Here is a 14,203-nt window from a genome sequence, read left to right on the forward strand (position 1 = left end):
ATTTCAAGCTATCTCAAAATGAAACATACAGAAAGCTAAATTAGAACAATGGAAGACTTACTGTCTTTTGGCAAAACTGTAATACTAATGCCAGGATCACTGAGCTTGATGAAAGGAGGATTTCCTGTCTTTCTGTCCTCTTCTCTGATTAGTAAAATGTTCTTTGTACATACATTACCATGAGTGAGGCTTTTTTCTTCCTATTAAAGGAGCACACACATACTTTAGTATTAATCTGCCAATATTTTGACTGTTTACAATATATGAAGCACTATTAGATTTAACTAATTAGATTTAACGAGAAACATATGTGATATGATAAATATTTATTTGTAAAGTTAAGGAAATATAAGATTATTATATATGTATCTTTATTCCTTGAAGTTACATAAAAATAAAATTTTAATAATTATTCATCAATCCTCCTTAAATCTGAACTAGCTGTCTCTAATGAAAATAATGGGTAAAAATGATACTTTGTCCTTTAAAGATTTGAGAAAGTGATTTTCAGTAGAAACAATTCATTTTAGCCTTGGTGGCTCCATTTTTTTTCCTCTCTGGAAATAGTGAATTTCACTTTATCCTCCTACGTGCTTTTGAATATCGTAGGTCAGTGATATTATGAGATCACAGGATGTTTATTCTGTGTACTCTTATTTCATTTTCATCTTTGCTATTAACTGAGACAGCAATGTGCCACCTTGAAGAGATCAACTAAAAAGTTGAATTTTTCTAGTCTTTTTCTAGTCTATCCAAGTGCAGATTTTGATTCTTTTTTCCTTTTTTTCCATCATAGATTCTAAGGGTCTTTGTTTTCTCCAATGAGTTCCTACTTTGGTCTTTCAGGTCTTGTACTTTAATTTTCATTTTCCCCAAAATTGAGGCTGATTCTTCCTAGACAGTGGGCCTGAGGTTGCTTTTTCTTAAGAAAATATAGAAAACTGTTGCTCCAAAGAGTCTAATTTCTGAGACTGGAGTTTGAGCTTCACTCAACTGTTCCAGTAGAAAAGGTGATGGGAATGAGCCCTCGAGACCTTTCTAATTCTGTCCCTCCCTATCTGGATCCTGATTTTTATTAAAACAGAGATCACTCCTGTCTTTATCTTGTCTTTCATCAGTAATATCCTTTCAAGTTCTTTTGTTGTCTGGAGACCTTTCATCAAGCTTCAAAGTACTGAGAGCAAGGAACCTAAGTTCCACAAATTCAGGATTACTAAGTTCACATGATAAACAATTGGAATTTGGAGTTAATCTTCTGAAAAAATATTTGATGGAACCCTGTCATGCCTTAGGGCAAACTGCCTAGAAAAGCAATAAAGTGTGGCAACCTGGAAAGATATATTTAGTTAAACTTGGGTTCCAGAGCAGCCCATGAAGTCAACAAGTGGGATGGAGTCACACTATACACATTGCGACCTTTATTGTGCTAAGTGGTGATCATCACCAGATCATCTGTCATATTAGTCCAACTGATTAGTTTGGAGACAGAATTATATTTCCCTTCACCACCATTCTCAGCAGGGAAAAAGTGAGGGTATTCTCCTTCTTAATCATCTTTTTAATTGAGGATGACACACTGAAAAAATATGGCTTACTCATTCAACAGGCATTTGTCTTGTTGTCTGGATTAGTAGTACTCCATAACTGGGTCAGTGGAACTCTGGTACTCACTTGCTTTCTAATAATCAAGCTATTTTTCCTTCTACCTGCCTCAAGACAGTGTGAAAAGCTTTTGTCATCACCAATTGTTAGAGTAGTAAAATGTATTTAGCTAATTTATGATTAAAGCCTCTAAAATGAAATGAATTCACAAGCTAGACATGGGACCTTTGATAAATCCTCAGTTTGGCATCTATTGCCCTTTATGGCCTAGTTCCTCCCTTTCCCTTAAGCCTCAGTCTTCCTCTCCAAATGAAAAATTTAAACTAGATAATGTCAAAAATGCCTCCCTATTCTGAAGTTTTATGAAAAATGAATAAGAAAAGGGTGGCAAAATTCTATTGCTGTAAATATCTGTATTTCTGGATAAGACATAAATGCGCCTATTAATGACAGAAGGTCTGTCTGATGAGAACTTTACCAAAGAAATTGAAGTTACTATGAAATTGCATGAATACCCCCATAAATGTGCCTACAGTTAACATTTCTACCCTCTCTCAAGGTCTCCTTTGGATTCTGTGTCACATGTTCACAATTTTCTCATCTCCTCTTCCAGGCAAAGATACATCTACCACGCTATAAGACAAAAGGAGATTTTACTTGTTTACTTACAAGAAAATGCATGGCCCATGCCAACTGTTTGGCCACTTCAAGCTTCCATAATATGTTTATAGAATTTTTGTTCTTTTTCAGGTATGTGTCCAATGATCCAAATTTCACAAATTCTTGAACTAGAATATCTAAAAAGCAAAAGTGTACACGTGTACTTAAAAATATATTATTCAGACATTTATACACCATACTACACATGAGTATTATATATAAAACTAAGACAAAATTAAGTAGCATAAGGGAAAAAAATTAAACATGACCATTTTAAAATTTGTTTTATTTTACCATAGCTATGCAAGAAAGCTTAAGTTATGATACATGTAACATGCTTATTTTATATTATATTTTGTTATATAATTCCTAATAAGCAATTCCTAATGCTTATTTTATATCATATTTTATTTTGTTATATAACAGTTCCTAATGTTGTTTACTACTATTCAGTTCTGGTTGAAAATTTTTCATAATAATTTAGTCTTCCTTTAATAGGATAAGTAGCTGAAGACATAAAAAATTATGCAAATACATCTTTCTACAAAACAGACTATAACTCATATTACAGATAAAAAGAAGTTCAAGTGTTCCAATTAATCATTTGTAGCTCCTATATAAAAATATACTTCCAGGAAATTAAAATATTAAGAGTAATTCCTTGTTCATTACTTTTTCAGTCAAGCTATCAAATCTTTTATCAGAACAAAATATGTTTTCTTTCAAAAGGAGCCACTGACTCACCTTCAGAGGTGTAGTTCACCTAAGCAATATTAGTTATCAAGGTCAAAGGTTCAGAAGGTTATGATTGTTTCTAAATCAACATGTTACTAAACATTATGGTTGTTACCTGGATCCAGGACTTATTTATAGTAATCCAATGTTATTTTGAACTAAGACTAGGATTTAAAGTTTGAGCGTGATTGCAACATCTCTTGAATATGCCCCCTTATCTCTTCAGATACTTTCATCACTCTGGTATAGACAGTGTGCCTGCCACAAATCTCTCCCCATTCTAGTCCTTTCTTTATGCAGCTTCAAAAGTGATTTTCCTAAAGCAGAGACCTGACCATAGCATCCCCTCCTCAACAAACTCCATTGGCCCCCTATGACCTCCAGGATCAAACAAAATCCTCAATTTGGCATCTGTCGCCCTTTATGGCCTAGCTTCCTCCTACTTTCCCCTCTCCATTCTTCTCAAATCTTATACCTCCCCTACCACATACTCTCTGATCCAGTGGCACTGGCCTCTTTAAGGTTCATCTGAACGAAACACTTCTCTTGGTTCCAAGCATTTTCTCTGGTTATCCATTATGCTTACAATACTCCCCCTTCCTCCTTTCTACCAGTTGGCTTCACTGCCTTTCTTCAAGTCCCAGATAAAATCCCTCCTTCTGTAGGAAGCCTTTTCCAACGCTTCTTAATTTTAGTACCTTTCCCTCTATTGATTATTTCCTTTTTATCCTGTAGACAGCTTGTTTATCCATGATTTATTTACATGTTGTCTCCCCCATCAGACTGTGAGTTCCTCAAAGGCAGGGCCTATTTTTTTGCCTCTTTTGCATCCCCTCTTCTTACCACAGTGCCTGGCACATAGTAGGAGCTTAATAAATGCTTTACTGGTTGTCACAATTGGCCCTACCTAAATATACTGCCTACCATTCATTACATCTGCTAGCTGAAACTTTTTAGTCTCAGAACTCCTTTACACTTAAAAATTACTAAAGACCTCTTAAAAAAGCTTTTGTTTATGTGGATTATATCCCTCTATGCTTATGGTATTAGAAAATAAAACATCTCAGATCCCTGAAAAGGATTTTGGGCACCTCTCTTACAGATTGAAAATTACTATACTAGATTACAAACTCCTTGAGAGGTAGAATCATGTCTTATTTGTATTTTCATATTAACTCAATGGACTAATACAGTGAATTACACACAGGAAATATTTAATAAAATGTTAAATATTTTTAAATGTTGAAGTAAAACATGAAAATGATAGTTTATTCTACATAAAGACCATGTTTTAAAAAATGAAAGATGCTAATTCACAATATAGCTTTGAACATTTTATCATGAATGAAAATAATAGTTTTTAAAAATCTGAGATAGACTTATTTGCTATTTATGTCATGCCAAATGTCAATATTTCAATGAAGCTATGATATTACTGATATGTGCATCCCCCCATCTCTGCATCCAGTGACACCGGCCTCCTTACCGTTCCTCACATGAGTCAATCCTTCTCACTTCAGGAATTTTAGTCTCCCTCTTTATTTCTATGTCCTGACTTGCCTGACCTCCTTCAGGTCCCAGCTAAAATCCCACCTCTGGTAAGAAGCCTTTCCCAAACCTTCTTAATATTAGTGCCTTCCTTAGAAGATTGATAATCTTAGAAGATTATCTCCAATTTATCCTATCTACATCTTGCTTGTACATAGCTGTTTGTATGATGTCTCTCCCATTATACCACAATCTCCTAAAGAACAGAGACTATCTTTTGCCTTTATTTGTATTCCCAACACTTGGCACAGTGCCTGGCACATAAGAGTCACTTAACAAATGCTTGTTGACTTGACTTGATAATAGCCCATACACATCTTCTTACCCTGAATAATTCTTACTCAGGTTCTACCATAGAAAATTCACAAATGATCCACCCATCACACAGGAAGCCTTTCTCCATCTTGATCTTTTTACATTTTATTGGTACCAGTGTCACTTTTAGGCCATCCATTCATCATCACTTGCCACTAAATTTGTTATCAAGGGATTACCCTAGGTGGTGGCCTACTTTAGCTCTGGCAATCTATCATACTATGAGTGAAAAAACTGATTCTATTACATGTCTTTAAATAAGCCTGCATTCTTACACTTTGAAAATCATTTAATGCCTGCTTTTTTGCACTATAAAGGGGAGTTAAGGTACAATTAACATAAATATTGAATAATAAAAAATATATTTATATTTAACTTTTGCAGACTTGGTCTAGAATTCCTAATTATGTTTTGTTTATCCTAATACTAAAAGTATTTAGCATGTACTGAGCATATGCTGTTAGCAAGAGAAGGAAAATTAAAAGCAAGTTGGATGAAATGGAAACAAACCTCAGGTTTAAAAGTTGTACATAGTCCATATGCAGATAATAGAGAGCAGAGTATATGAAGCTCCATCTGTATTTACTTTGGCTAGTCTAAGTGTCAAGTAAAAGGATGTAAGAATAGGGACAGACACAATCTAAATAAAAATAAGCACTACATTACTATTTTCAAGATTGAACATGAACATATGAATAGTACTAATGAATGAAGAAATTATGAAATATACTCCTATAATATTTAATACTTCTCAAATTTCTATGAGAGTTTAATGCTATCACCAGCATAGGACTCTGTCAAGTAACTGAGAGAGAAAAAATGTAAAGCTACAGGTCCTATGCAATTGCTATAACATGTGACATGTATCCTGAAACATGTAATGAATAAAGGCTTTAACTATATAAAGAAACATTTTGCAGGTGGTAGGAATGGCCATTTTCTACATCCACTGAAAAAAATGAGCTTAAATTTTAATATTAAGGGCTTAGGCTACACATAAGATTTTCTGAATGTAAGGCTTATTATAAGACTGAAATGTATTATTAAAGGATATTGTGAAATTCCTTTTCTAGGTCATGTGCTTTATAAATTGTATCATGTTAAGGCCTAGATGAGCAAGATGCCAAAATATCATATTTAATTAGTTCTGCTAACATACAATCACTTTAAATGTTTTTTCTACTCAACGCAAAGAACTGGTGATTGAACTTTTTTTTAAGATTGAAATGACCAGATGTTGACAACTAAACACCCATAATCACATGCAAAAGTTATTAACATTTTTGAACAGTACCCTATGGTTCTGGCATTTTTAATGGGCTGCAAGAATAATTTTACTTAAATCTCTACAGAAACTTTGATTTTCCATTTGAAAGGCTGTACTGAAAGTCCCTACATCTGCTGGGCTTTGACAAATTACCGTTTCTGCGTCTTTAGCTATGCTTCTGCAAAAGACCTTCCTTTGTCAGCAGAACGGACCACCCTCACGGGAAGAACATGACATTAACACAAAGTGACCAGACATTTCACTTACTCTCTTCTCCACAGACACAGACTCCATAGTTTAAAACTAGATGCTTGTAGGAAAGCTGGCTCATCATGCTTGCTGCTTCAAAAAAAGACTACAAGGAATAGAAAAAGAAAGAAATGGAAGGTTAGTAGGTGCCAAGAGTGTGCTGTGATATCATGTATCATGTGATGTCTAGGAGGTTCTGACTGGGAGGTCAAGAACACTAACAACCATCTACTGCTATTCTCTGAATATCAAACAAGTCAGTCAGTCAGCTGATAAGTACTGACTCTGTGCCATGCACTCTGAGGAGACACAGGAAGGCGAAAAGAATCCCTGCCCTCCAACAGCTCACAACATGCTGATGGAGGAGACAACAGGTTAATAGCAATATATTTTATATTTATACATATACATAATATCACATATATATCCGTAGTATGTATGTGCACATACATATACACACACAATACTATGGATATGTATATATTATGCACACACAAGATATTTACAGAGTAGATGGAAGGTAATCTCAGAAGGGAGATGCTAGCAACAAGGGGGGATTGGGAAAAGTCTCCTGCAGAAGGTGGGATTTGAGCCCAGTCTTAAGGAAGCCAGGGAATAAAGAGATGGGAGAGAAAAGGGAGAACATTCAAAGAATGGGAATAGGAGATGGTAGATTGTGTGTAAGCAGGTATAGATGGATCAGAGTTCACGGAAGGGGGTCAAGTGTGCAAAGACCAAAAAGATATGAAGGGGTCAGATCATGAGGGCTTTAAAGGAAAACACAAAACTTTATATTTGATCCTGGAGATAACAGAGAGCCACTGCAGTTTACTGAGTGGGATGGAGGGAGGGAAGAGGGTGTGAACTAATCAAACCTACACTTAGAAAAATCACTTTGGTAGCTAAGAGGAGGATAGCTTGAAGTTTTAAGACCTGAGAAAAGATCAATTAATTCAAAGGCTGTTATAGTAGTCCAGTTAAGAGGTGAAGAGGGTCTGAACTAAGGTGGTGGCTGTGTGAGTTGAGAGAAGGATTTTATTTTGGAGAAACTCCAAAGTTAGTCTGAGCTGTGGAGACAGCAGCAGGGGAGACTCAGAAGAAAAGGCTAATATTAATTAGTTTGAAAATACATTTCTTTTATAAAGCACATCCTTACTTAAATCCAATTATAAAAAACAGATGAGAAAAAGTTGTTTCAGGGATTTTTTTTTGTTAAAGAAGAAAGGGGTACTATTTGATGGAAATAGGGTCCCTGTGTGTGTATACTTTAATCCCTACCCTGCAAGAGGATCAATGCTGAAGAATGCTAACCACCTCCTGGCAGTGAGGAAATAAATTAATCTGCAGAATGAGACACATTTTCAGATATGGCCAATTTGGAACTGATTTTTGTTTTACTCGACTATTGTCCATTTGGGCAGTTAGGTGGCACAGTGGATACAGTGCCAGGCTTGGGTCAGGAAGACTCATCTTCCTGAGTTCAAATCTGACCTGAGATACTTATTAGCTGTGTGACCTTGGGCAAGTCAGTTAAACTTATTTGCCCATCTGTAAAGTGAGCTGGAGAAGGAAATGGCAAACCACTCCAGTGTCTTTGCAAAGAAACCCTAAATGGGATCACAGAGTTGGACATGACTGAACAGCAATATGTATATTCATTATAAGGGCTTTGATTTTCTTTTTTTGGGGCAGGGGGGGAAATAGAAGGAGAAAAAATGTTTGAAAAATGGAAAAACATTTTTCAGGGAACAGCTGCAAATAAAAGATCATAATTACTACATAATTCCACAACAACAAAGTCAAATGAGTTAAAAAAAATAAAATTACCTATTCAATCATATTAACTTCTCAAATAGGATACAAACCTCTGAGTAATTTCTATGTGCTTTATCCAGAACTTTTAAAAGGACTTCTGTTTCATGGAGCTGGCCATAGTCTCCTATTTCTCTTCTTACACCTTTAAAAATCTTGGTAAAAGTGCCTTGCCCAAGGCTTTCATTCTTTAAAAAAAAAAAAGTTAGAGAAAGGTAAAATGTGGAAAGAAAAATGTTGGAAACCAATAAAAAAAGTAAAAAAAGTAAAAAAAAGTAAAATAAAAAATAAAAAAGGTCAAATATCGAAGCAAGATATACACTGGTCAGCTAAACTGGGATTTAGGGGTCTATCAAGTGATTCTTTCATTCCATTAAATAATAATATAAGACTAAAAACAAGGGTACATGTTATGCTGACTAAAATACCTCAACATTCTATAATCCAGGGAATTTATAATGGTCGCAACAGCTTAATACAGTAATATACTGAACTATACTAATTAATTAAATATACTGTCTCCAATTCATTTAACATAACATTTATTATAATTACACAAAAACATGAACAAATTCCCAAGGTATTGTTAGTATCATTTTGAAAATAACCAAGGAAGAATGTTAATTTCATTTAAAGTTAACTAATTGCTTTTAATTGTGTGTCTGAATTCCACTACTTAAAAGCAAGAAAGACAGCTTATGCCAGGTATGTTATATGGCCATTCTTTTTATCCAATACGTAAGTCAAGTTTTTAACTACAGGGTTTTTATCTACTTTTGTTTTTTCAGGCTACCTAACTTTTTCATCACCTATAATTTTTTTTTTCATTTCTAGATTGAGACATTGCAACCATGTGGGGGTGAACTCTACTCTCTACCCTCTGAAAAGGTTTTGAAAATTTGGACAGGAAACCTGCCTTCTATAATTTAGGTTAGTTTTCTATTTCACGGTCTTCAATGGTCAAACATCATGGATCACAAGAAAGGCCCTTTTTGTGGCAACTGGTAGGCTTTTGTTGGGGGGTGAGGCAAGGAAGGTCAGTAGCATGCTGAGTATGCAGGAATACAATGAAACTAGGTAAATAACTATTGTGACTTTATATCTGGGATTGGTCAAGTTTCAGCTGATTTACAATACTCAGAGTGAATTGGTACATGGAGTGGTTGTCCCAGAGATTCTTACATCTAGTAAAAATCTTGGTCAAAATGCCAAAGGTAATCATTTTAAGGTTATGCCAAGAAGTGAGCTGATTCAGTGTAGAAAAAAAGTGCATTATGGCAGAGTGAACCAAAATCTGGAGAGGCCCTGGGACTAATCCTATTATGCTAGAGTCCTAGGAAAGTCAAAACCTTTTGGAATCATTTCAATAAAGTAACCCATCTGGCAGGTCAAATTTCTCCAGGCTAATCCTGAGCTCAATGAATCTAACTGGAACCAGACTAATCCTGAAAGCAATGCAATGATCATCTGACAGCACATCAATCAATTAATCAACATTTATCAAAAGTCTACTATGCATCAGGTATAGTGTCAAGCAATGGGGACATGCAAAAAAGCTAAAGATAGTCCTGCCTTCACGGGGAGTTTTCAATCTAATGACACTTCTGTGACTTTCTAGGCAACAATACGTCTGGGAGAAAGAAGAGCAAGCATGGTAGCACTTCACGTATTTATAAACTAGAGGGGAAGAAATGTCTCTTGGGGAAAATGTACCTTCCTTTCTGCATTGGTTTGGAGAGGTCCAACTCAGACATGGCAAAGTATGAATCATCAATGTGATCTATGGGTCATAAAAGCTCATGTGATCTTGGGTGACATTAAATAAGGCACAGCTTCCAAAAAAGGGATAGAAGACTCCCCTGTACTTTGTTTTGGATGGACCACATCTGGGATACTGTATTTAATTCTGGTTGCCATAACTTATGGACACTGACAAATGGAGAAGGCACAGAGGAAGGTAATTAGGATAGCAAAAGGCCTTAAGTGAAGCACTGAAGGGGAAGGAGACATAGCACAATAGTTTAAGGAGATGGCAAGGTCAATGGGAAGTCCAGCCCATAATGTCAGTTGAAAGAACTGTTGCTAACATTCAGCCTGGAGAAGACTAAGGGCATGCTGGATGACCACTTATCAAGGAATGTGCTAGTGGGGATTCCTTCTGGGTATGGGTTAGACAGATGAAGATTGAGATTCCTTTTAAATCTAAGTATCTGTGATTTTGTGATATGTTTGAAGAAGAAGGGGTCTTTGATTTTATCTGGATCAAAGCATTCACACTTTATAGAAAAGTGAGTTGAAATGCACAGAAGTTGTCACCTAGCTTATATAAGGAGTGGCAAGTGATAAGATCAACTTATTCTCAATCTAGTGACCTTTCTACTACCCTATGATGCCAAGTATACAGGAGTAGATTTTATTGCAGAAGGGATTAAGAGGCTCCTTTTCAGGTCCAAAAGGGAAAGGGAACCCAATAACTTGTACTTATTAATTTTTTAGTGATTTCCCCAGTAAAACCTAAGTTTAATATTGGTCTATTATTAAAACTACTAGCATATTTTCTCATTCCTAATCCAAGTTTAATAATGTACTTGTTTCCATGTCTCTTCTATAATAGGAATAAAACAAATGATGAAGCAAGTTGAAAGAAGACTGTTTCAAAGTGCTGCATCCAAATTTTTAAATTTTAAATGGAAAATTATCTTCATAGAATCACTTACAAATATTAAATCTTCATTTCTGATTTTATGAAACACCATTTGGTTCACATTATTGTGCCTCTGCAATGTTGGTGATGTGGAAACATCAGAAATACCATTACTCCTGAAGACTAAAAGATTCGATTTATCTAGAGAATACAGAGTCAAAAGGAAAAGAACATGTATTTGTCAACAATGTAAATTAACTGGTAATCTTGCACAGTGCCCAATAAATAACTGAAGTAAATTACTGATAATTTTAAAGAAGAACACAATACATAACAGTCACTCAGAATAATTGCCGATCCCTTACTGACATTTCTTTAAAATATTATGTCTGAAGTTTATTCATTAAATTTGATGCTCAAATGTTTCAACTGAAGATATATTCCCAGGGAAATGAATAAAGCATGATTAAATAAAGAGTCAAAATAGTTTTATCCAGAATATAAGCAGATGCCATTTTTTCAATGCAATCACTACTGTTTTGCAAAACATTTACTTCAGCAAATGACAAGATTTTTATTTCTTCAGAAGGAAAAAACTGGTAAACCTTGAATATTTGCAATTATTCCTGAAGTTGTAACTAACTAGTACATCTTAAGTGCTGGAAACACTTCAAGAATCAGGAGGTGGCAAGATCCACGCTATAAGGGAAATGTGCAAAGGTTTCAAATTTTCATTCTTTGGTGCAATCCAATGTTGCTTTGGTAACATGGGAGCAAATGCTACTCTATGGTAGAATAATTAGGGCACTTACTTTTTTAAAAAATGATTTGGAACATTATACAATCTATAAAGTACAATCAGTAATACTCACCATTGTCTCATTTTCCCTTGATGACAATGCTATATAATAGGTGTTACAAGTCTTGATACCTAGTCATTATTATCTAGGGCAGGGAGGTGATGCAATGGAATTGAGGATAAGGTCTAAAGTCAAGATTCATCTTCACGATTCAAGTCTGGCCTCAGACACTTCCTAGCTGTATGACTCTGGGCAAGTCACTTCACCCTGTTTGCCCCACTTTAATCATCTGTAAAATGAGCTAGAGAAGGAAATGGCAAACCACTCCAGTATCTTTGCCAAGAAAACCCCAAAGGGGGTCATGAAAAGTTAGACATGACTGAAAAATGACTGAACACATAGAACACACATTATTATCTTCCCAGCAGTGGCTAGGTTTAAAATTTCATTTCCTGTGGGAGTATTTATTTACTTCTACAGTTTATTTTGCTTTTTCTTTGGGAGATATAATGATGTACCTATATATAGTCTGAATTAATGGTTTCATGATTCCTAAATTGTACACATTTTCTATGACAAGGATTTGGCTTGACCCTTTCTGACAGTAAAAACTAGATGACACTTCACTGTTCAACTCCAATGGAATCTAAAAGAAGAGCCACCATTTTGTCAGTGACAAGAAATTCATCTTAATTTCCCTCCTGTCTGTCCTCCACCAGGCTCAGAGTTTTGTGACATTTATCTTCATTTCATTGATCAGTGGGTTTTTTTATGCAGTTCTGTTCTGGGCAGACAAATTCATATTTTTTTCTCATTTCAGAGCTACAGAAAGTAAGGCACTGAAAAATTAAATACAAACATTTTTACTTTTAGTAACGTACAAGTGTTTAGTAGTACTTCTCCCTAGCTCAATTTATATTTATCTGATATATTACAACTTATGCTTGAGAACACTTGCCATTCTAGAAGCTCACTATATTAGGAAATAATAAAAAATAAGATAGAAAACAGCCTGGCCTTGTTCCAAGGTGAGGATGATTGCCCACCAATATGAGAACAAGTCAATCTGTAACTCTTTTGATATCTTTTTTTAAAAATACGCACATGATATCCATGTGACAGCAAACGAAAAATGACCAGAAAGTCTCCTTACCTTTGGGCTTTGGAGGGCAACATTTGGTAAACTGGAAAATGATGCTATCTGAGCGGACAGTTTCCATTTGATAGCAATTCAAGAGGTCCTTCAGGTTAGTGAAGTTCTTCTTAGTCCCACTGAGGTTGAACTCCCCATTCTCATTTTTGGTAATCAAACAGTGCTTATAATCAGTGACATTTTCCCGCTGTATGAGTTCAATCGTAAAGATTAAAGAGTAATCATAAACAACAAAATTATCATTTCTTTAAAACTGAAGCTGTCCGTTAAATAAAATAGCTGAAAAACGTCACAAGGTTTACAGGTTTTATCCCAACTTTTCTGTTTACATTTTCTGTACTTGTTCCCTAAGAAGTGGTTTAAGAGAATAGAATGGGGAAAATTTTGCCTCACCCCAGTGTTTTCTGTATATATTCTTCCAGTGGGCAAATCACACTTTCATAGCTATCACCCCTATGTAATAATAGCTAAATAGTGCTTTAAGGTTTGCAAAGTACTTCACATGTCATTTCAACAGGGCAACACAGTGTAGCATTTCACTGTATTTTATCTTATAATATCTTAATGTTTCATGTGCTTAATCCTTGATGTCCCTAAAATATTTTAAGTTTCTTGAGGTTAGAGACTATATCATAGTTCTTTTGTAACCTTCAAAGCAATAAGCACTGTCCTAGGTATGTAGCAGAAGCATTCCATGAATACTTTCTGGATTTGACAGAACTGAACCATAAGTGTGATTATTTTGGTAAAATGTTACTAATGCACTAAGAAAAAAATTAAGACCTACTCATTATTCCATATATATCAATTTGTTGCTTGAGAAACGTTCACATGCTCTTAGGTTACCCATCTCGGAATACTCAAGGAAGTAACATATTTTGACCAAATTTTAACCCCCAAATGCCAAAATGAAAATGGCCAGATTTGTGAAGAAATTTTCTCATTTCAATTAGGAAGCAAAGATGTTTTTAAAACAAAAATAATTATAATCATTAAAAAAGCAAATTGTGTTCTATTATTTTATGAACTACATCTAAGCAACTGTAAATATCTGTCCCAGACAATAACATAACTGACAAATGAAAACGTAGTATAGTGGATGGAGTAGTAGTCTCAGCGTGAAAAAGACCTGAATTCAAATCCCACCTCTGACACATACTGGCTGTGTGACCCTGAGCAAGTCACTGAACTCTCTCAGGGACCTACAAGCAACTTACAAAGACTATACATTGCAGAGAAAATGCCCATTTGCATTGGCAGAGGAAGTGCCACACCAGAAGCTGTGAAATCACAGGACCAATTTTTTAAAAAGTTGATGAGTCACTTTCACATCTCACTTAAACCATACATTACAAGCTAACTTTGGACAAGCATTATTATTATTCCTATTTTATGGATGAGAAAATAGAAATGTGAAG

The 14,203-nt window shown here is 35.1% G+C and overlaps 1 protein-coding gene across 4 annotated transcripts in view; it reads right to left on the reverse strand.

Moving 5' to 3' along the window:
• JAK2 (Janus kinase 2) overlaps nucleotides 1-14,203 on the reverse strand; it is a 136,777-nt gene that overhangs the window by 23,897 nt on the left and 98,677 nt on the right. For all 4 annotated transcript variants that reach the window (XM_072597285.1, XM_072597314.1, XM_072597304.1 and 1 more), the window contains 6 exons: nucleotides 12,786-12,972; nucleotides 10,906-11,033; nucleotides 8,242-8,376; nucleotides 6,395-6,482; nucleotides 2,272-2,399; nucleotides 62-200 (listed from right to left, as the gene is read on the reverse strand). In XM_072597285.1, the coding sequence (XP_072453386.1) occupies nucleotides 62-200; nucleotides 2,272-2,399; nucleotides 6,395-6,482; nucleotides 8,242-8,376; nucleotides 10,906-11,033; nucleotides 12,786-12,972 (805 nt within the window). The remainder of the gene's footprint in view (nucleotides 1-61; nucleotides 201-2,271; nucleotides 2,400-6,394; nucleotides 6,483-8,241; nucleotides 8,377-10,905; nucleotides 11,034-12,785; nucleotides 12,973-14,203) is intronic.

The sequence above is a fragment of the Notamacropus eugenii genome, chromosome 1, assembly GCF_028372415.1.
Source record: "Notamacropus eugenii isolate mMacEug1 chromosome 1, mMacEug1.pri_v2, whole genome shotgun sequence".
Lineage (NCBI taxonomy): Eukaryota > Metazoa > Chordata > Mammalia > Diprotodontia > Macropodidae > Notamacropus > Notamacropus eugenii.